General features: G+C 41.3%; 1 protein-coding gene across 4 annotated transcripts in view; it reads right to left on the bottom strand.

Annotated features, from left to right (window-relative positions):
* The window catches only part of LOC106571498 (disheveled-associated activator of morphogenesis 1), a 140,149-nt gene that overhangs the window by 60,211 nt on the left and 57,190 nt on the right, over positions 1-22,748 (bottom strand). For all 4 annotated transcript variants that reach the window (XM_045695770.2, XM_045695771.2, XM_082961852.1 and 1 more), the window contains one exon: positions 14,620-14,917. In XM_045695770.2, coding sequence (XP_045551726.1) covers positions 14,620-14,808 — 189 coding nt within the window. In that variant the 5' untranslated portion in view covers positions 14,809-14,917. The remainder of the gene's footprint in view (positions 1-14,619; positions 14,918-22,748) is intronic.

The following is a 22,748-nucleotide window of genomic DNA, read 5'->3' as shown; positions in this document are numbered from 1 at the left end:
AAAAAAATGCTCACCTAAAATGACATACCCAAATCTAACTGCCTGTAGCTCAGGACCTGAAGCAAGGATATGCACATTCTTGATACCATTTGAAAGAAAACACTTCGAAGTTTGTGGAAATGTGAAATTAATGTAGGATAATATAACATAATGGATTGTGTGTGTGCCACTCAGAGGGTGAATGGGCAACAAAAGATTTACAGAAAGTGCCTTTGAATGGGATATGGTAGTAGGTGCCAGGCACACACATTTGTTTCAAGAACCTCAACGCTGCTGGGTTTTTCAGGCTCAGTTTTCCATGTGTATCAAGAATGGTCCACCGCCCAAAGGACATCCAGCCAACTTGACATAAGTGTGGGAAGCATTGGAGTGAGTCAAAATGGGCACCATCCCTGAGGAACGCTTTTGACACCTTGTAGACTCCATGCCCCGACAAATTGAGGCTGTTCTGAGGGCAAAGGGGGGTACAACACAATATTAGGAAGTGTGTGTGTGTGTGTGGGGGGGGATTCTGCCAGAACAGAACCTGAGCAGTAAACTTTTATAATGTCAGCAAGTGGTTGTCTGACAACAAACTGTCTCTGCATTTAGGCAAGGTGGAATGTATCCTGTTTGGTTCCAAACACAAAGAAACCATCCCAACTTCTCAGTCAAGTGTAATGGTGTAGCGGTGAAGGAGAAATGCTCTGTTACATACTTGGGATGTGAACTGGACCAACACATGACAGGTACTCATGGCTCTGAAGGTCATTGAGGGGTTCACTCCAAGACAAAGTTCCTGGCAAGGGTGGCCATCACCCTGCATAAGAAGACTAGGAGGACCCTGGGAACACATCTGATCCAGTGTCACTGTTCAGAGCAATGACAACAATTCTGAAAGAAAAACTATGAGCGACTCAGAACAAACTGATAAGAATTATACTCAAGCTCAGCCCCAGAATGGACATTGATCCTATTCATTTCAGGGAACTGCATTGGTTTCCAGTTGACCTTCCATCATACCAGAGCCAGCGTTGCCAACGTCAGACTGCTAGACTATAAGAGAAAGGCTGGAAAAAACTTTTTCCTTAACTAGGACTGTGGTGGTCATGACATTTTGTCAGCCGGTGATTGTCAAGCAAATCACTGCCAGTCTCACAGTCATTAACCATTAATTAACATAAACACATTTAGCACCTCCTGGCTTCCACACATAGCCTACAAGCCACTGATGCAGACCTTTGGAACATCTACATTTTATTTATAAAAAGTATAAATCAATGTAACATAGCCTACACCTTCACAATAAATCCAGTATTTATTTTAGACAGGTCTACAGAACATAATATGAAGAAAATGTCCAAACATTTACTGAGGTAGTGCGCACAAGCGGCTATTCTGTGTTAACAATGACACAGGTACTCCTATATGCTTAATTTAGAGTTATTTATGTAACTTTAGTTGTGATACAAATGTTGGGCTACATGTTTTGATTTTTATACATTCTAAGGCTGCATGATGCGACCCTAATGTTGATTTGAAAAAAGTCTCTTGAAAGGCATGAGCTCTGCTTTGTTTTTTGCACAGGCTGTACACACTACATCAGTCTCTCATTCACAATTTGACAAGCACTTGATAATGCCTCAAATTTCCCGGCTGCATCCCCTTTGTGCCCGTAACGCCCCCTAAAAAAAAAATACATGCCTTTTGCGGCCAGTGGCCGTTGTGCCCTTGGGCTTAATATAATAATTATAATTCCCTTCTCCCGGCTGCGTGCCCCTCACTCACATGGCTCTCAGTCACGTGATCGATACATTGGGGATGCAACTGCGCGCGTCCTTATCCAATTCTGGAGGCACATATTGAAGATATTGGAAGAACTGTCCACATTTACTTTGTCAGCCAACAAGATGAGTAGGCCTAACAAACATAGTAGCCTATGTCAATCTACTATCCCCCATAGTACAAAAGTCAACCTATTTTATTCTGTGCGAGACAAAAATACCACAAACATAGTTTGGGACAGGTGTTGGATGCGATAGATCCCAAATGAATACAACCACGAGCTTAAAAAAGCTTAAAATAAACTATTAGGCAATTTAAAACACACACACACACACACCACACACACACACACACACACACACACACACACACACACACTCAAAAGTTTGGACACCTATTTATTCAAGGGCTTTTCTTTATGTTTTTAAAATGTTCTACATTGTAGAACAATAGTGAAGACATCAAGACTAGGAAATCATATAGCAACAAAAAAAAGTGTAAAACAAATCCAAACATACACTACCGTTAAAAAAAACAGGGTCATTTAGAAATGTCCTTGTTTTTGAAAGAAAAGCAACTTTTTTGTCCATTAAAATAACATCTAATTGATCAGAAATACAGTGTAGACATTGTTAATGTTGTAAATGACTATTTTAGCTGGAAAAGGCCGATTTTTTATGGAATAACTACATAGGCGTACAGAGGCCCATTATCAGCAACCATCACTCCTGTGTTCCAATGGCACGTTGTGTTAGCTAATCCAAGTTAGGGGGGTTGCGGTTTACAGTAGGTGCACTTGATTGCTGCCTTGTGTGCCGGGTAGTCGAAGTGATCACATTTAAAACCATTTCAAGTGTCTTAAGGGAACAAACTACGCCTACCCAGCGAACCCTGAGAGCAAATCAAGTGCACCTATAGGCCTACTGCTGGCCAATCAGATATCGCAGATCCCCGTGCAGCTTCCATGAGCCCACAGCGAAGTTCATACTGTGAGATTTCAAAACTTATAAAACCATGACTAGCGAGAGACTGCCAGCGAATACAGCAAAGAGCAGCTGTGAGTTCACGTTTCTCCCTATCCACTCGCACAACATAGTGTATCGACAGACTTGCGTTATTATTAGCATCTTGTCTTTCTTAATAGAGGAATATTTCACATTTTCTGGTCATTGGAGTAACAACATAAATTGGTGTGCGGTAGAAATTAATGACGTGCGACTGTTTTGAAATATAATTTTTATTGTCTGAGAAGAACCACAGTGTAATGCATGGGGTTAAGTTTAAGTAATGTTTAAAACTTTTTTCATTAAAGCTAGTCAGTGGTTCCTGCACCACATTGCTTTGGAGTAGTTAAAATAATGTTTAGATATTTCAATATGATCAATCGATAAATAATCTAGACCTACATGCAACAGTATCTCGTGCTTTTGACGATGGTTTCACGAGGCCCATTTCACATGATATGCCTAAATCCTTATAACCACTAGGCTAATAAATAAAACACCTTTTTTTTTCGATTATTTAAATGACCTACATCATGTTATTTCAAGTTATCCATTTGGAGCACAACATGCCGTTGTTAAAAAATATGTCTAAATTGGGCAATTGAAGGAACACTACATGATCAAAAGTACATCTAATTCCTAAGTTATGGTCATTAATATGGAGTTGGTCCACCCTTTGCTGCTATAACAGCCTCCACTCTTCTGGGAAGGCTTTCCACTAGATGTAAGAACCTTGCTGCGGGGACTTGATTCCATTCAGCCACAAGAGCATTAGTGAGGTCGGGCACTGATGTTGGGCAATTAGGCCTGGCTCGCAGTCAGCGTTCCAATTCATCCCAAAGGTGTTTGATGAGATTGAGGTCAGGGCTCAGTGCAGGCCAGTCAAGTTGTTCCACACCGATCTCAACAAACCATTTCTATATGGACCTCACTTTGTGCATGGGGGCATTGTCATGCTGAAACAGGAACGGGCATTCCCCAAACAGCACAGAATTGTCTCGAATGTCATTGATATGCTGCCCTAGCTCGAACCATGAAAAACAGCCCCAGACCATTATTCATCCTCCACCAAACTTTACAGTTGGCACTATGTATTGGGGCAGGTAGCGTTCTCCTGGCATCCGTCAAACACAGGTTTGTTCATCGGACTGCCAGATGGTGAAGCGTGATTCATCACTCCAGAGAACGCGTTTCCACTGCTTCAGAGTCCAGTGGCGGCAAGCTTTACACCATTCCAACCAATGCTTGGGATTGTGCACGGTAATCTAAGGCTGGTGTGCGGCTGCTTGGCCATGGAAACACATTTCGTGAAGCTCCCTACGAACGGTTATTGTGCTGATGTTGCCTTCATTAGCAGTTTAGAACTAGGTAGTGAGTGTTGCAACCGTGGACAGATTATTTTTATGCGCTACGCACTTCAGTACTCGGTGATCCCGTTCTGTGAGTTTGTGGCCTACCACTTCACGGCTGAGCCGTTGTTGCTCATAGACGTTTCCACTACAGAATAACAGCACTTATTGTTGACCAGGGAAGCACTAGGGCAGAAATATGACAAAATGACTTGTTGGGAAGGTGTCTATGGAAATTGCATGGCTGTATGCTCGATTTTATACACCTGGCAGCAACGGGTGTGGCTGAAACAGCTGATCTGATCTTCATCTAGGTCACAACAATAGACAAACACAGTCTGCTTAAAGTAACACAAAAACAATTATACATTCATGTCTTTATTGAACACCGTGTAAACATTCACAGTGCAGGGTGGGAAAAGTATGTGAACCCTTGTATTTAATAACGGGTTGACTCTCCTTGGCAGCAATAACCTCAACCAAACGTTTTCTGTAGTTGCGGATCAGACCTGCACAACGGTCAGGAAGAATTTTGGACCATTCCTCTTTACAAAACTGGCTCAGTTCAGCAATATTCTTGGGATGTGAACTGCTCTCGAGGTCATGCCACAGCATCTCAATCAGGTTGAGGTCAGTCCAGAAGGCATATTTTCTTCTGTTGAAGCCATTCTGTTGTTGATTTACTTCTTTGTTTTGGGTCGTTGTCCTGTTGCATCACCCAACTTCTGTTTAGCTTCAATTGGCGGACAGATAGCCTAACATTCTCCTGCAAAATGTCTTGATAAACTTGGAAATACATTTTTCCATCGATGAGAGCAAGCTGTCCAGGCCCTGAGGCAGCCCAAAACCATGATGCTCCCTCCACCATACTTTACAGTTGGGATGAGGTTTTGATGTTGGTGTGCTGTGCTGTGCCTTTTTTCTCCACACATAGTGTTGTGGGTTCCTTCCAAACAACTCAACTGTAGTTTCATCTGTCCACAGAATATTTTGCCAGTAGTGCTGTGGAACATCCAGGGACACTTTTGCAAACTTCAGACGTGCAGCAATGTTTTTTTTGGACAGCAGTGGCTTCTTCCATGGTGTCCTTCCATGAACACCATTATTGTTTGGTGTTTTTTTTACATTTGTTTTTTACCAATTCTGATCATCAAGTCATTTGACGATTTCTAAAGTTGCATACAATGTTTGAAAGGGCTATAATTTACGTTGAACTAAAATCAAAGTTAACATACAGTGGCATACCATGGTCATGAAGGACCCAGAACCCGCAAGGTGAAAGCTGTTCGTTATTTTAGTGTTAAAACAGGTTTGAACCTTTTCTGAGATGTTTTTATTTGATTTATTTGACCATTTGAAAACAATACAACCACGCATATGGATACAATACAATGCCATTAAAATCATTGAGTATGACACAAAAAAGTTTTAAAACGTATTTCTATTGTGGCCCACATGAATACATCTCATCAATAGGGAGGAAACTGTAAAAGGAATAGCATAGATTACCATGTAATGTTCATGGAAAACAATTAAACTTTCTTTAAGCCTGTGCAGTTTTAAAGCATTTTGCCCATAAACCATTTCTTAAGGTTTATCTTAAAACTCCCTAGCGTAGGGATAGATTTTATATGGTTTGGTACACCATTCCATTTCTCTGCACCAGGGTTAAGGAAAAAGCTTTTTCCTGACATGCTCCAATAGCGCAGCAGTCTGATATTGGCAACACTGGCTCTGGTGTGATGGCTATGAGAGTCTCTAATGAAATTAAAATAGCCAGACAGGTAACTGGGGGAAAGGTCATGTACAACTTTAACAACCATCAACAGTTTGATCTGCACCACCCGGAGATCAACTGGAAGCCAGTTCAGTTCCCTGCAATGATTAGGACAAATGTGCATCCACGGGCTGAGCTTAAGTATAATTCTCATTAGTTTGTTTTGGGCCATTTGAAGTTTGTACTTCAGAGTTTTTTTTATGCCACTGAACCATGAGATACAAGCATAGTCATAGTGGCAATGTATCAGAGATGTTGCCGTGGTTCTCATAGTCTCTGTATCCACAAACTTGGCTACCCTTGCCAGGATCTTTGTCCTGGAATGAACATTCACAATGACCTTCAGAGCCCTGGGTTCATCAGTCATGTGTTCACATCCCAAGTATGTAACAGATCATTTTCCCTTCACCGCTACACCATTACACTTGAGAAGTTGGAAAGGTTTCTCACTTTGTTTTTGGAACCAAACATGATACATTCCGTCTTGCCTTAATGCAGAGACAGTTTGTTGTCGGATAACCACTTACTGACTTTAGTCATTTCGCAGCTTAGGGTGTTTTCAACGATCTCCTTATTCTTATGTGAAACCAAGAGGACAGAATCATCTGCATACAGGAACAGAGGGCATGAACAAGCAGAATCCATGTCATTTATGTAGAGCAAAAAAAAAGCAAAGGCCCCAAAATGCTCCCCTGGAGGACACCACAGTTTATCTCCTTAGCATAAGACAGTGTCCCGGCTACATCCACCCTTTGGACCCTATCAGTTAGGTATGACTTCACCCATAATAAGGAGTTAGTGCAAAAATCAATTGCTTTCAGTTTGTACAACTAAATATCATGATTCAAAGTATCAAATGCTTTTCTGTCAAGTATAGTAAACAGGTATCGGTAGAATAAGATTGTCTACAACCGGACTGAAGGTCATATAAAATGTCATGGTCATCATTGTACTTTATGATGATCTGTTCATGGAGTGATTTTTCTAAAACCTTTGACAACACACCCAAGATTGACACTGGTCTGTAGTTCCCTTGTTCAACTTTGCTTCCTTTCTTGAATAAAGGAACTCTTCGACTCGTGATACCTTTCATGTTGAATGGAAAGGTTGATGATGTGTGTTACATAAGGTCTGTTACAATCAGTAGCATCACTCAGGAATCTAGCTGGGATGTTATCCAGTCCTGTGGCTTTCTGTTTGTATAGATCTTCAAGCATCTTTGATGTTTTGTGGATACGGGTCCTGGTCATGTGAGGAAAAATACCATGATTTTCAGTAACAACAATCAAGATTGAACATGCATGCAATTGACCACAGGCCAGTGAGCTACAGTTTTATGACTGTCCTGAAAGAAAACCTACTGCATGGTATGAATCAAAATTAGTCTTTCATCAGGTACTGCAGAACTAAATCTTTGCCACAAACCTGTGATAGCAACACCGACAAGACTAGAGAATGCATTGTTCTCTAAATGTATTTTATCCTAGAAAGACTTCCTACCTCAGTGAACAAAGTGATCAACAAAGCCAGGATATACTTATTGTAAGTCAGTCTTTGCCCGAGTCTGTCAAATTATTAAAATGTCATGTGAATTCAATAGTGTCTGTGTGTCTGTATACATCTATGTGCACTGTTTGTGAGTACTAATTATGTCAGAGCATGCATGCAAGTCTGTGTAGAAAATGTGTGCAGCCATATGGTCTTCGTGGGGCGGAGGGGTGTGGTGGGGTGTGAGAGAGTCAGCTCGACTATTCAACTATAATTTCTGCATGCAACCACATTTGCAGCAAACAGGCGCTCTCTCTGGAACTGAACACTGTCTCGCATGTGTTCATAGGGTTCCTATCTGGGCAGGGAGCCACTGGGAAGGGATGCAGGGTGGGTGGAGGAGCTCTTCCTCTGAAGTATTTTTCAGCTACGGGCAGTGGCGGACCCGTGGAATTGTTAAATTAGTACCTGCGCTGTTGTGTAACAAGCAATCCAAATCAGACGCAAGCCAGATGTTTTGGGTGCAAGATTAATAGCGTCATGTTATGGCTGGGCGATATATAGAATTCATTCCAATGTATGTTTCAGTGCGATGTTCCAAATGCCTGTATCGCAAGAATCAATGTTTATTTTATTTTTATGTGCACTTTCCCACTCACACAGACACCAAGCCCCTCCCCCTGTCACTCACAACAACGATGAAAGAGAACTGCTTGTTGTCAGAGAGGAATAAGTTTAAACTCTCTATTTACACGAGGTTTGGTCCAACAAAAACGCTTAGAGACATTTTACTGTAATAGACGAGAAATTAACCTTTTTAAAAAAATACATTTTTTTTTGTCTCAACTCCCAAAATATAGAACAGAGCAGACCCTATTAAAACGAGAGAATCAATGTTCATTGATAGTGTCAAATTAATGCTCAGTTTGTTGTGCGTGGAATTGTGGTACTGTTAGCAGCATTTCAGTGAACGTTGCATATACAGTTGAAGTCGGAAGTTTACATACACCTTAGCCAAATACATTTAAAAACTCAGTTTTACACAATTCCTGACATTTAATCCTAGTAAAAATGCCCGTCTTAGGTCAGTTAGGATCACCACTTTATTTTAAGAATGTGAAATGTCAGAATAATAGAGAGAATGATTTATTTCAGCTTTTATTTATTTTATCACATTCCCAGTGGGTCAGAAGTTTACATGCACTCAATTAGTATTTGGTAGCATTGCCTTTAAATTGTTTATCTTGGGTCAAACATTTCAGGTAGCCTTCCACAAGCTTCCCACAATAAGTTGGGTGAATTTTGGCCCATTCCTCCTGACAGAGCTGGAGTAACTGAGTCAGGTTTGTAGGCCTCCTTGCTCGCACATGCTTTTTCAGTTCTGCCCACAAATTTTCTATAGGATTGAGGTCAGAGCTTTGTGATGGCCACTCCAATACCTTGACTTTGTTGTCCTTGGGGTCATTGTCCATTTGGAAGACACATTTGCGACCAAGCTTTAACTTCCTGACTGATGTCTTGAGATGTTGCTTCAATATATCCACATCATTTTCCTCCCTCATTATACCATCTATTTTGTGAAGTGCACCAGTCCCTCCTACAGCAAAGCACCCCCACATCATGATGCTGCCATCCCCGGGCTTCACGTTTGGGATGGTGTTCTTAGGCTTGCAAGCCTCCTCCTTTTTCCTCCAAACATAACGGATGGTCATTATGGCCAAACAGTTCTATTTTTGTTTCATCAGACCAGAGGACATTTCTCCAAAAAGTACGATATTTGTCCCCATGTGCAGTTGCAAACCGTAGTCTGGCTTTTTTACGGCGTGTTTGGAGCAGTGGCTTCTTCCTTGCTGAGCAGCCTTTCAGGTTATGTCGATATAGGACTTGTTTTACTGTGGATATAGATACTTTTGTACCCGTTTCCTCCAGCATCTTCACAAAGTCCTTTGCTGTTGTTCTGGGATTGATTTGCACTTTTCGCACCAAAGTGCACCAGGAGACAGAACCAAAGTGCATTGTTTTGCTGGCTTATAGTACTTTTTCAGCAGACCTTTTCATACAAATATATAAACACAAGGTTCACTATTTATTATAAATGATATGGTCTTAGTCTGTTGTCAACAATTACCAACAACGTCAAATGTGCCTAAAATATAATCGCAATATATACACTTATATTGCGACAGAACGCGTCTCCTTCCTGAGCGGTATGATGGCTGTGTGGTCCCATGGTGTTTATACTTGCGTACTATTGTTTGTACAGATGAACATGATACCTTCAGGCATTTGGAAATTGCTCCCAAGGATGAACCAGACTTGTGGAGACCTACAATTTTTTTCTGAGGTCTTGGCTGATTTCTTTTGATTTTCCCATAATGTCAAGCAAAGAGGCACTGAGTTTGAAGGTAGGCCTTGAAATACATCCACAGGTACACCTCCAATTTACTCAAATGATGTCAATTTGCCTATCAGAAGCTTCTAAAGCCATGACATAATTTTCTGGAATTTTACAAGGTGTTTAAAGGCACAGTCAATTTAGTGTATGAATTATAAGTGAAATAATCTGTCTGTAAACAATTGTTGGAAAAATTACATGTGTCATGCACAAAGTAGATGTCCTAACCGACTTGCCAAAAGGATATTTTGTTAACAAGAAATTTGTCGAGTGGTTGACCTAACCTAAGTGTATGTAAACCTCCGACTTCAGCTGTAGGACATCTATTTCTGGTTAGGTGGTGGCCAATGCATTGCAAATAGTTGTGCAATGCTTAAAACAGTGCTTGCATTCTAAAATGTAGGACGATTACATTAAAGTAATTTAGTATTATTTGCCTGTGTTACCCTGTGGAGGCAGTCATAGTAACAGGTTATACTTGTTCTAAACTAGAAGTATGTCATTGTCGGCTCTGGTTGGCTTTGCATGTCATTCGTATGCAAAGCCAACCAGCCAAGCCGGTTCATCTGAAGTACTAGCATAACGATAACAAGCTAGTGTAATGCTTCCCAAAGGCCATCTCCATTTCAGAGCTTTAGCTGTGTAAACAAAAACAAAAATGGCAGACAGGAACCCAAAGCTCCATCAACCAACCTCTATTTCAAGCTCACCTGACAGCACTCCCGTCAACATACCGCTGATCAAAGGCAGGACTCGGTCAGCTGAGCCTCATACATATTGTATAATAGTCGCTAACCCTAGACAAGGATTTGCTTCTACACTTAGACTTACGACTTATGACAGGCACAAATGTCCTTACCACAGTAATAAGGAAAGAGTTAAACTTCATTTAATTTCAAACAAATCCATTGAGAAGATTAAAATGATAGAGGATTATAGCCTTACATATCAAGATCTATAGTTTAGGTGTGTGTTAACACTAGCGACATAACACATTCATCAGAGTCATCTGATCTTCATTGCGATGTGTCATGGTCATTAAACATGTTATTTATTATCGCAGGGAGAAATTCTAGGGTTTACTTCCTTGGGAATACTGCTGGGGGGACGGGGGGAGACGTTCAAAAGGTGCCTGCCATGACAGACGTCTGGCAATGGCCTTAGTGGGCTTTATGCAGACTATGTGTACAGGGCCAGAGAGTTCCCATGTTGTGTATAAACGATTGCTATGAAAGATAGCATGTTGAGGGAAACCAGAGCCAATAGAGCTTAAGTTAACTGTCATAAGGCAGGGAATAGCCAAGCTACAAGCTGATGAGTAGTGTGAGGCTGAAGGCCTCTAGATGACCTCACCAGATAGGCCTCTCCTACCTAGCTCCAGTAGCCTGTCCTCCTAGGGCCATCAGGAAGGGGTCTGTTCTGAATCAACTACCATATAGTGCTAGAGATAACAAGATACAGACAAGCCAAAAACAATGCCTGAAAATTCTAACGATCAATTTCACTCTTAGACGTACAGCAATAGACATTTGAAGAAAAATACAGCAACAAAGACTCACACTTTTACTTATGTCACTGCTTATGTCTGTGCATTGCTACATGTCCAATTTAATCCTGTCCGGATGCGTTTTGATTTCTGCGGTAGCATATAAACAAACCCATTTTTCCTGTAGATCAAATAAAATCTGTGTGGTTTTGTGTTGAGTACAGACAAAGAAGGCTCTTCGTACGATGCTTCCAGTTTCAGTATAAGACTTTGCTGCCTGGCAGTAGCTCGTTGCATAAACAAAGGAACTGCATAAACATTGCTGAGGTAGGTTTCCTTGAATCAAGGTCTAAATATATTTTAATATGACAGTTTGTTTTATTCCATTTATAAAGACCAAGAAAAGACACGGCTCTAGTTGGTTGGCCTTTTAAATCCCAAATTAATCTGAGTTTAACATTAAGCATACAGTTTATGGCTCTTTCAGTATTTCCCTAATATGGTATTCCTTTTGAGGTACAGCTGTAGTTCAGAAGAACAATTAGGTTACTCTCTTTCGTTCCCCAGGGAAGAGTCTATTTGGGCCTATAAAGGCAAAGCCTAATTATCAGTACTACTATGTTTAATGTATTTACTCTCCACAAAACAGCACTTGTTGCATGGGATGCAACATTTTGGACATTGTAAAAGAAAATACAGATTACAACGATACATTACAAGATGCTTCCATGCGACATTCATGGCTAGAGACAACAGGACACAGCTTGCCATTGAGGTCTAAAGATGTTCTGACCCAATCTAAGATGGGACTGGCAATGTCTCCATGCTCTGTGAGCTGCTCAGTGAAGTCGCCAGACCTGTCATTCAGAAAAGCGCCTCAGAGCCTCCACCAAGGAACACTATAGCCTTTGGGAAAATCCCCACATTTATTCAGCATCCGCCTTCAGACACAAAACATTAAAAAGACGCAGTGAAAGTGCCGTAAAATACATGTCCATTTTAGTTTTCCTAACCGTATTAACACAGGCGCTACGCTAGTTATAAGGCCGATGGCTACTCAATTCATATGCCCTGTGATTCAACTTAGCGACTCAAAAGGGTCGTTCTGCGAAATGAGGCCTTTTGCATCCTTTTGATATATTAAGTAGAAAGTGTGCACCGATATTGAATTTTAAAAGCCCTTTAAGATGGACCACATAAAACATTATATAAATGGGCTTTGTTTTACATGAATAAAGACTTGCTACAATTCTGCATTTTGGCATATCCCCCTGTGTACCTACCCTCTTACCTCGAGGAAGATTGTTGACCTACTTAACCCCCAAACTCCTCCAAGTTTTCACCATCATTGTAAAGCACTAGTTACATTGTTGCTTTGACAAAGTCATTTCTGGAGGTTATTTATTTCAATTAGTGATTCATAAAAATAAATAACTGTCCCTCATTTTAACGTCAATCGTGTTATATGAACTGAACTCTCATTTTATTATGGTGAAACTATTCCTCTTGAAATATATATTTTTTAAAGAAACAAACATCTAATAGTAGAATCAGTGTAAAAGCAGGTGAGATGGTTCTACTCTTTTTGGGCATTTTCTGGTGTTTTGTGGTGGAAAACTGAGCGGGTTGAGCTTAACACGTCAACCCTGTTACCCATGGAAAGAAATGTTTAAGACTTGCATTTAATTGCCTCTCCCTGTTGCACACAACAAGCTTCCATTCCTCCTGTCACTATTTAGGTCTGATTTAAGGTGAAATCGTCAACCCCATTAAGGTCAAACCTGTTACTTAATTTGGCACTTACTACAAGCATTTCGCTACACTCGCATTAACATCTGCTAACCATGTGTATGTGACAAATAAAATTTGATTCGACTTCAGTCATTTTTATATTTAATCTCTTGAGATGGGAAAACATGTTTTTTTATTAAGTTGATGTGCTCTTTATGACAGAATGTTAAAATATATATATCTTTTTTTTTACCAAGTTACACTACTCAAGAGACTTCGTGTAACAACCCAAAAGACAAAGGACAGAATTGTTACTGTGGCCGTGGCATGCGGACTGAATTAAATTACAACAAGAGAATAGAGTGCCTCACCATCTACAATCTATCTATTTGACTCAAGGAATCAATTCAGGTTCTACAAGGAGAATGACTACTGCATTGTTATACATGAATATTATAATTAGCTTTCATGAAGGGGACAATCATTCGTTTTATTTAGAGTCGACATACTAAACCATGTAAATACCACCCTACAGCTCTGTTGGCTTGCCTCTAAAGCTAAGCAGGATCTGGCCTGGCTGATCCCTAGACGGAAGACTAAATGCTGCTGGAATAGTCTCAAACAGTTTCCTTCATACTTTCTAGCCCCATGACCAATGCCAGGGTAGTGGTCACGAGCTTGTCACTGGTCACAAGGGAAAGGACACCCGAGATAAAAGATGTTCAAGACTACAGGGACAACCAACTTGGTTGCCCTCATTATACAAGCGCAAACAATCCCCTTAATGTCGACAGTTGAGCAGAATATAAATCTGTTAAATAAGGTAATGGTTTTTATAGGTGGCCGCCAATCTCCCTGCCAGCCCTGATCTTTTAAAGCTTTTTCACTAAATTACCTCCGAACCAGACAAATGAGGGTTTATCGGGCAAGTGGATGGCTTGTGTCTATCCCTCAGTGAAAACATAGCGACTGGAAGCCCCCTTTGTCGTCACACTCCACTTATTCAATCCAGGCTGGAGAGAGGGAGGGCAGGCCAGACAAAAACAAGCAATTAGCAGAAGGAGGAGGCCGAGACACAGGGCCTCTCAATAGGGGTCTATTGATGTGCAAAACGATCTGGTGGCGGCCTGCATAAGTGTGGCAACCATGTCAGAGGACGTCATAGGCAGTGGATGGCAGATTAAAGAAGTGAGAACAGACTGAAAGGATGAGAAAAGGCAGCTATACTGAGACGAGAGGAAAATGATTGCACAACGAAAGTAAGCTATACTCTGAATCACTATTCACATCATGAAGAGCATTTTACTGGTTGTAGTTGAAGTGATTTAAGTTTAATGCAGTTGATTGGCGACGATTACAAAAACATTATATTAAGCAGGATATTCAAACCTTACAATCCAAAAGTAGTGTGAAACTCACTCATAAGCAACATGTAAATGTAGGCTTTTTTTTGCATGTGGTTTATGAGAACTCCCCCGTGTTTTCCTCCACAGTGAGGAAATTGTGAATAGCGACCCGGAGTATTAAACCCAAGCTAGCAACATAGCTCATTTTCAACTGTGGCCCATGTGAAGAAGATAAATCTTGACAATAATACCAAAAAGGACACTCCGGTCGCTACGTACCACCAACTCGGAGAACATGCCGTCCAGCTCATCATAGCCTGGCATGGGCAGTGAAGGCTCCATGGTCTGCAGGGCGAAGTCCTCACGCAGCTGGTAGGTGATCTCTGGGTGGTCGCTGCCACTCTGGAAGCAGCAGAAGATGAAGGAGATTCCGGCGCCGCCGCCACCACCACGCTTCCTGGGGGCCATGGCTACCGCTGGTGCAGCAGAGGGTTCAGGCTTGGGGGGAGAAGGGGGTGAGGCTCTTTCTGCAACACCTGCCTCCTCTACCTCGGTGTTTCAACTCCTTTAGAGAGCCCTGTGACGGTACAAAAACGGAGAAGACGGGGTTAAACACAATATCTAAACAATACAACATCCCTGGCTTACACAGCATGCATTGATCATAAGTAGGGCTAGGGTTTTTTCCTACTCTAGGCCCAATTCTTTTTTCCTGATAAGGAAAAAACTTTTAGTTAGCAAGGGCCAGAGATTTTCTGAGCCAAATCACAGAAAAATAGCCATAATTAAAAAGGCTTTTAGTGGCTTGATAGAAACCTCACACTTAAAATGTGAATATTTAAAGAGGTGTCTGTTAATAAAAATCAAAGGGGTGGCACACTATCGCATTTCACTGGTTGTAAATGCACAGCCACTTGTATTGATTTACAACACAGGGTAAAAAGCAGATGGTAGGTGAAATCTAGACCCTCTCCCTCGGGAAGCATCAGCTTTCCTCCCAGGACGTAATGATTGTGTTCAATCAAATTTCAAATCAAATGTATTCATAAAGCCCTTTTAACATCAACCGATGTCACATAGTGCTGTACAGAAACCCAGCCTAAAACCCCAAACAGCAAGCAATGCAGATGTAGAAGCACGGTGGCTAGGCAAAAACTCCCTAGAAAGGCAGGAACCTAGAAGAAACCTAGAGAGGAACCAGGCTATGAGGGGTGGCCAGTCCTCTTCTGGCTGTGCCGGGTGGAGATTATAACAGAACATGGCCAAGATGTTCAAACGTTCACAGATGACCAGCAGGGTCAAATAATAATAATCACAGTGGTCATTGCAGTCTAAAAGTTGCATGTGTAGAGGTCTAAAACAGTCAGTGAAGAGCATGAGAAACACCACAGACATATGGTTCATAAATGCATTTCAACCTCAGGCCTTCTGAGCACAGGTGCTATATAACTTAATCAAACCACAACAGCTGCTCAATGCTAATGAAAATTCTAGAGATACGGTAATATCACGCACGTAATATATGTCTGTCATTTTTATGGGGGAAAGAAACAGAGACAATGTTGTGTAAGAAAGAAAAATTGCATATGGTCAATTCTGTGGGAAAGTCAACTTGAGAATGCAAAAATAGTTATTCGTTTCCAAATGACACCACATTTGTAATTATTTGTTTGAGTGAATGCTTTAGTTCACCAGTTTTAGTAAGACATTTGATGAATTTTGGCCATTACGGAGTAGGACGCCAAGTCTCAAATAAGGCTTTTCAGTCAATCATATTTCATGGCTTTTGGAAAGGGCTCACAGAGCTTCTATTTCTTTCCCCACTTACAGCTGTCCCCCAGTGTTTGTTATGAAGTTGACATCATAATACTTCATTGAACTGTCCTGAGTTTTATTTGAGAGTTCTACAGTCTTTTAGGAAAATGAAAAGTTTTTGTAAAACATGCACCTTTCATCAGATCATCTTGAAACTTACTCTGTTAAGCCAACTTCCATCAAGGTTTTATATGGTTTATAATTGGTATCCTTTCATTGTCAGTATCCTTTTTCAGCATTATGATATAGTCACATCCACACCGGTTGTATGGATACGGATGCATCGTATTCTTGGCTTCAGAAGCATGTGCATGCACCACATTTTGTGTGCTTCTGAGAAATACTCTCCAGACTTTCGAAGAAGCAAATTGTTGATATCATGAAAATTCTGTGTTCTAGGTAAGATTTTCTTAAATGCATTTCTCACACATGGCAGTAGCTTCGTGATAGATTTTTGATAGGTGTTTATCCACAATCTGTGAATATTCCTAGATTGTGTTATTCAAATTAAACACACCCAAAATATGCTGACTTCATCCATTGTCCCTAAACGTGTATTGGCGGTGTAAGCATTTGTATAGTATATTGCCTCATTTGCATGTTTTATTGGAATATTTCAGAAAAGGCATAATACATAAAAAAAAAAAAAAAAATATCAAAAATGTGTGTCTACATTCAACTGTCCGAGGACAATTTCGATGCATGTGAAGATAAAAAAATGTTTTACCTATTAGGGTATGTTGCCTTCCTGTCCTTAGCCTATGTAGTATACTATTCTGGCTACCTGTAATAATGTAACCCTAAAGTACTCCGCCTTCTGCTGACATTTTTAAAACATTCCAGATGACAACTAATCGATTTTGATCGTGAAATCCGACTATTTCAGACTGTCACATCCATAACAAAGAGCGTAACATCCATAGCGATCGTATTTCCTCTCTAAAGTAATAATGGATATGACAAATCTTTTCCTTCAAAATGGCTATGAATGTTTTAACCTAAGAGTTAAACGCAATAGTTTTCTAATAAGTGAAGTCTCCCGTAAAGCTTTATTTTTTTTTATCCAACATGCTTATATTTAGGAGCCAGTTTTTTGGGGTATACACTCCCCCCAAGGGGAACTACAGACACATACGTCAACATTTTAATTTATGTTTTGTTAGTCCATTATGTGAGACATTCAATTTGTGATTTTACATGCAAATGTCACATCCATAATGCTGGAATCGCCAATATAGGCAAAAATATCATTTTCTTTATACTTCCATAGTATGCCTCCCCAAGTCCTCCAGAAAGCTATACGGGTCAGCTGTCTCAGCTACAATCTATGATAGCCCTTTGAGCTTGTAACAATTTTCACTACCACTGTGCTACTGTCTATAGCCATACACCAGTCTAGGATCAGAGATTTTATCACAGGGCGGGCCAAGACATGGGGCAGAGGTCACCGCCTCACTCAGAGCTGCTGAAATGTGCACAATTTAGAGACGCAGTCTTATGCCAGCAGAAGATGCTGGGTAAACAACACCTGGCTATATGGGCTCAAGCCATGCCTCACATAGCCCTGTGCTAACGTCTGTTTCCACATTTGTCGCAAAACAAAAATGTGAGCATTCCAGGCGTTGCTCTGTGGGGACATGAACCCTGTGTAGCTTTACTGGGGTGGGTTGAGCCTATATTTCAGATTAATTTTCCTGTACACGCACGGAAGGGATTTGTCATTAACAACTAAAGGATCACACCACCCCACAGTTCATCCAGTCAGCTAGAAAGTTCAAGTGGTGTAACACAGCAGGGTGATCCACAAGTGTAGCATTACTCATGCAGAAGCAGGGAGTGCACACCTGTGCAGAGTGAGGATATAATGACAGAGGTGAGGGCGGCGGTATGGTATCTCAGCCCAGCTGCTTAGCCCGAGGGCTGCGGACAATTGTTGGAAAAACACGGTAGGGTTTCACCTCACCTCGGTGAATGTGTCAGTGTAGCCCAGATAATGAGTTTGCAAGGACAAAGCATGGGGCAAGGAAAACATTTCAAGTTGTAGAAGGTGGAGTCCTGAGTGGTAAAGTTATACACAATAGAGTAAATGTAGGGTCTCAGAGGGAATCGTCCACATTTCCTCTGAGGGGGCCAGGGCTGTGCTGGCATAGATGCCTGACAGACTTCTGGCCACACCACAGTGGCACAGCTGAACCTCAAATCTCAGCTAATCTGACGCCGGAGAGGAATTCCCAGCTGCCTCTTCTTTAAAAAAAAAAAAACTGTCAGACTGTGCTCAGGCCGTGTCTAGACATGGAGCTTTAGTATTCTGATCATAGTGTTCTGATCATGGAATCCCGAACGCGTCATGCATCTACACTTAAATGTGTCTGTGTCCATTGTGTCCGGATTCCCTTTTCCTGTGCTATATTCAAATGCCAATATGCATTCTACAAAACGGTGGAATAGGCAAAATATGATAACACAACAACTGATGGCAGTAGCTAACTACTGTAGCTAACTAGCCAGCAAGCAACGCTAAAGGGATTGCAAAGAAGTTAGCATAACTCTAGCCAAACAAAACAACTTTTTTCCTAAATATTAGCTAGCTGGCTAGCATTTATGAGGCCAGCAAACACATTAATCACATGTATTTCTTCCAACGTTATAATGAAAAGGTGGCTCTCGGTCCCAAAACACACATTTCTGGAGACTTGTGGGAGGAGTGCTGATGACGTCGCCCACTGTATTACACCCAGACGGAGGAGAAATCAGCACACATCCCTACCGCGCCTTCTTATCCACGCCAAACTTGGTGCAAAACCACGCCCACGAGTAACCTAGCAACACTCAAAGCCGTGCTGATTGGTCAGAGTTCGGACTTTCCCTGTGACAAAGTAAATGAGCGTGAGAGAAGAACACTAGAGGGAATCCCCGTGAACAGGGAGTTCGCTCGTGCCTGCCATGCCACGAACCGAAGGAGATGCGCAGTTTCGCGGCCTCGTTTGAAATGATCTAAACAAAAGGCAAGCAACAACTGACTCTGTAGATAGCTAACATTACATGATTGTCATTAATAGTGAATCAATGAAGCTTTGCCCATTCAGCTTCTTTAATTGTCAGCTAGCACAAATGTCATGTAGCTAAATATCTCAATAGTCCTTTCGTAAACACTTAGATAACCACACTAAGCTAACGCTAGACGATGCACACTACTAGACAGCTTCAGCCCAATCGACATTGTAAGATAAAGAGAACACTGATATAAATCACAGCTTACTTATCTCCAAAATCAATGCCAGTATCCGTGATGTCAGTGCTATCCATTTGATCAGGCTGCCTGCAATTACTCACTAATTGGTCTGATGGTCTGAACGCATCAGACCAGAAAGCAACTTTTTTGCGTCTACACCTGTCTTTTCAATGTGATCTTCGCATTCTGATTGCTGAAGTCACATGTAAGTATCAAGTGTAGACACGACCTGTCTACACTTGACACTGTGATCCTGTAATCTTTAAGTGAAAAGAGTAAGCACCTTTGCATAATGTTACGTATTAGAGCACTCAGAATTGTTGTACACATTCTTAGTAGAGATTCGAACAACAACAAAAAAATACAAAAAAACATTCCTTATGTACATATGATTGTGAATGCAAAATCGGAGGGATGCTATAATATTGCTGAGGGATAAGACAAACTTCACCAATGTCGACAAGTGTTCAAACACAACCCCTCCTTTTGGGGCAGTCCACCACAGAACGACCAGCTGTGATCTAGCTGTGCATCTCTCGATACTCCAATAGGGTTGTGTGGAACATCCTGACATAGATACTGCCCAATACCAGTGAGAGAAAAAAAAATATGGTCTGGCCGCCACCCGAACTGTGCAAGCAGTCAAGGGTCACCATGCTTTCCTGCCCGCAGCAGCATCAAAACATGGCCAAAACATGCGGCGAACGAGCGAGAGATCTGTCAGCAGCTGTCTCTAGTCCCTGCTGGACCTCCGTGATCAAGCACTTCAATCCAGCAGCAGAAAGTGTGGCTCTGAACGATCGCTGCAACAACAAACTGTAATTTATTGTTGAGTACAAGTGCAGTGCGCAGGTGCATGTTTGAAGCAGACTCAAGTCCAAATGGGAGCAAGCTGGACTCTTAAAGCCAGAGCAAAGCATCTGGAAACGATTCCTACTATCCCTTTGTATAGTCTTTGGTGCATTTTCATATTCTACCATCTCCATCCCTGTGGAAGCTATATTTGCTCCAGAGTCTTGGACACCTGGTCCTCTTGGCTGAACTTATGACCTGTGATATTGTGGTTTAACCAAAAGGGGTGGTTTGGAGAAATGGTTTTGTGGTACCACCTCATTGGTACTGAGCAGTTCAGAAAACACATCTGACAAACACACAAAAAAACACAGTACTATTGAGTCTGCCAAAACAATAATCTCTCTGTGGTAATAGTTAAATACTCTGATACAGGATACCCAAAAGAAAGAGAGACAAAAGTGTGTCCAAAGATAGTCACCCAAATGCCACCAGCCATTTGAAGACAGTCAAAGCCTATTTATTTAGATACAGTACACTATATTGATGCTCATAAGGCAGAGGAGACTAAGACACACAACAACAAGTCTTAAATTGAGTAGGACAAGCTCAACGATGACAGGGCTCCAGAGTGTGACCCTTTCACTCGACTGTGCGAGTTCGATAGGCTATAGCCTAAAGTTTTAAATATACTACACATCGAAACATAAGGAATTGTTTTTTTGGTAATTTGTTATAGGTAGTCTTGAGGGACACGTAACTCTGGCTCATTTGGCCAATATCACTCGTTTATTTTTCACATTCATTTTTATAAACTTTATTTCCACAGGGAAAATTATCACATTCCTCAGCAAAGAGGTCCTTAAATCAACAATTTGAACTGCCCCAGAGGCACCATAACATCAAGTTGCAGGGAACTCTGTCCATCATTCCATACATGGGGTGCAAAGAAACTGAAAGCAGATTTACCTTACTCAATAGAGATCTCTAGAGTGAGCCATCCCTGAGACCAGGTCTAGTAGTTTGTACATCTGTAGGTTAACAATGAAGTAAAGTAGGATGGAGGTTTGTGCAAAAGGGCTTTAAACAAAAAGAGTGCAATGCATCTATGTACAAGACTTCAAAAGAGGCCCAGCCTACTTTCTGATACAGAATACAGTGATGTGTACTGAACCTGTTGCACGTAATAAAGCGTATTGCGCCATAATAAACTGCGTCCAATGGCTTCAATACAGTTGCAGCTGCATTCATATAGACCAGGGGTGTCAAACTAAATTTTGCCCCAGGGGGCTGCATTCATTCATCAACGAGTTCTGGAAGGCCACACTGAAAATTGGTTACATTTCCTCGCCATCCAAATTTGCAAAACATGGATAGTTCTCTATCGTTTTGGAATTTTCTATACTCCCGCCTGTCTACCGTAAATTCCGGACTGTAATCCGTAACTTTTTTCCCACGCTTTGAACCCCGTGGCTTAAACAATGACGCGGCTAATATATGGATTTTTCCCGCTTTCAAAAAAAAAAAAAAAAAAAAGCTAAGCTTTCATTAGACCAATGAAATTGCCGAACGGGTTAAGGTCAAACAACTTTTTTGTTTACTGTTTAGATTAAATCGAGCGCTCTCAAACTTCCCATCATTCTGATTACGGTAGTCATTTTGTCACCCTCATCATGGCAAACACATGGAGAAATGCATATGATGCAGCTTTCAAGTTGAAGGCGATTGATCTGGCTGTTGGAAAAGGAAATAGAGCTGCTGCATGGGAGCTTGGTCTTAATGAGTCGATGATAAGACGTTGGAAACAGCAGCGTGAGGAATTGACTCAGTGCAAAAAGACAACTAAAGCTTACTGCTAATTTTTTATTTTTTGTTACAAGCCGTGTTTCGTTAAAGCCTATTTATTTTTGTTACAAGCCGTGTTTCGTTAAAGCCCGTGTAAAGTTCATTTGTTTAAATTCAGTGGGTGCGCTTAATAGTCCGGAAATTACGGTAGTTTAATTCCAGTGATTATTAGCGAGCTGAACACAGTCAATAAACTGTATAAATGTAGGTTCATTATCATTATTTGACACCCCTGATGTACACAATATCATCATAGACTATAACTGTTATGAATGTTGACAATGATTTTTTTCCCCCCCTGCTATTTAAAGGGCATGACATTGATGGCACTGGCTACGCCAGGTCAGGGGTTTATTTCTCCATTTCGTTCTACTCTCAGATCTGAATGAGTCTCTTACATCCACATGGGTCTGTTTGAGTCTGCTTTCCATGGGCTTTTTTGGACCTCTAGTTGGGAGACCTTGTGAGTTTTAAAGAGCGTGAGTGCAAAAGCAGGAGAGTGTGAAAGATTGTGGGAGAATGTGGGGGTGGGGGAATGTAATAAAGGGAGCGTGAAACAAGGGAGAGAGAGTCTGTGTGCGCCAGATTAGCAGTAATGTCACCGTAAACCTCAGAGGGTTTGCATGTTTACAGTCATTTCATTAACCTGACTCTGGCCCCTGAACTTGCCCCTCTATAAGGTTGTATGTGAAGCGGTCAAGTTCCCCCCCTCCCATTGGCTTGT

Source organism: Salmo salar, chromosome 15 (assembly GCF_965601325.2).
Source record: "Salmo salar chromosome 15, fSalSal1, whole genome shotgun sequence".
In the NCBI taxonomy this organism is placed as follows: Eukaryota; Metazoa; Chordata; class Actinopteri; order Salmoniformes; family Salmonidae; genus Salmo; species Salmo salar.
Note: the sequence above shows the minus strand (reverse complement) of the source record. Positions and strands in the feature narration are given on the sequence as shown.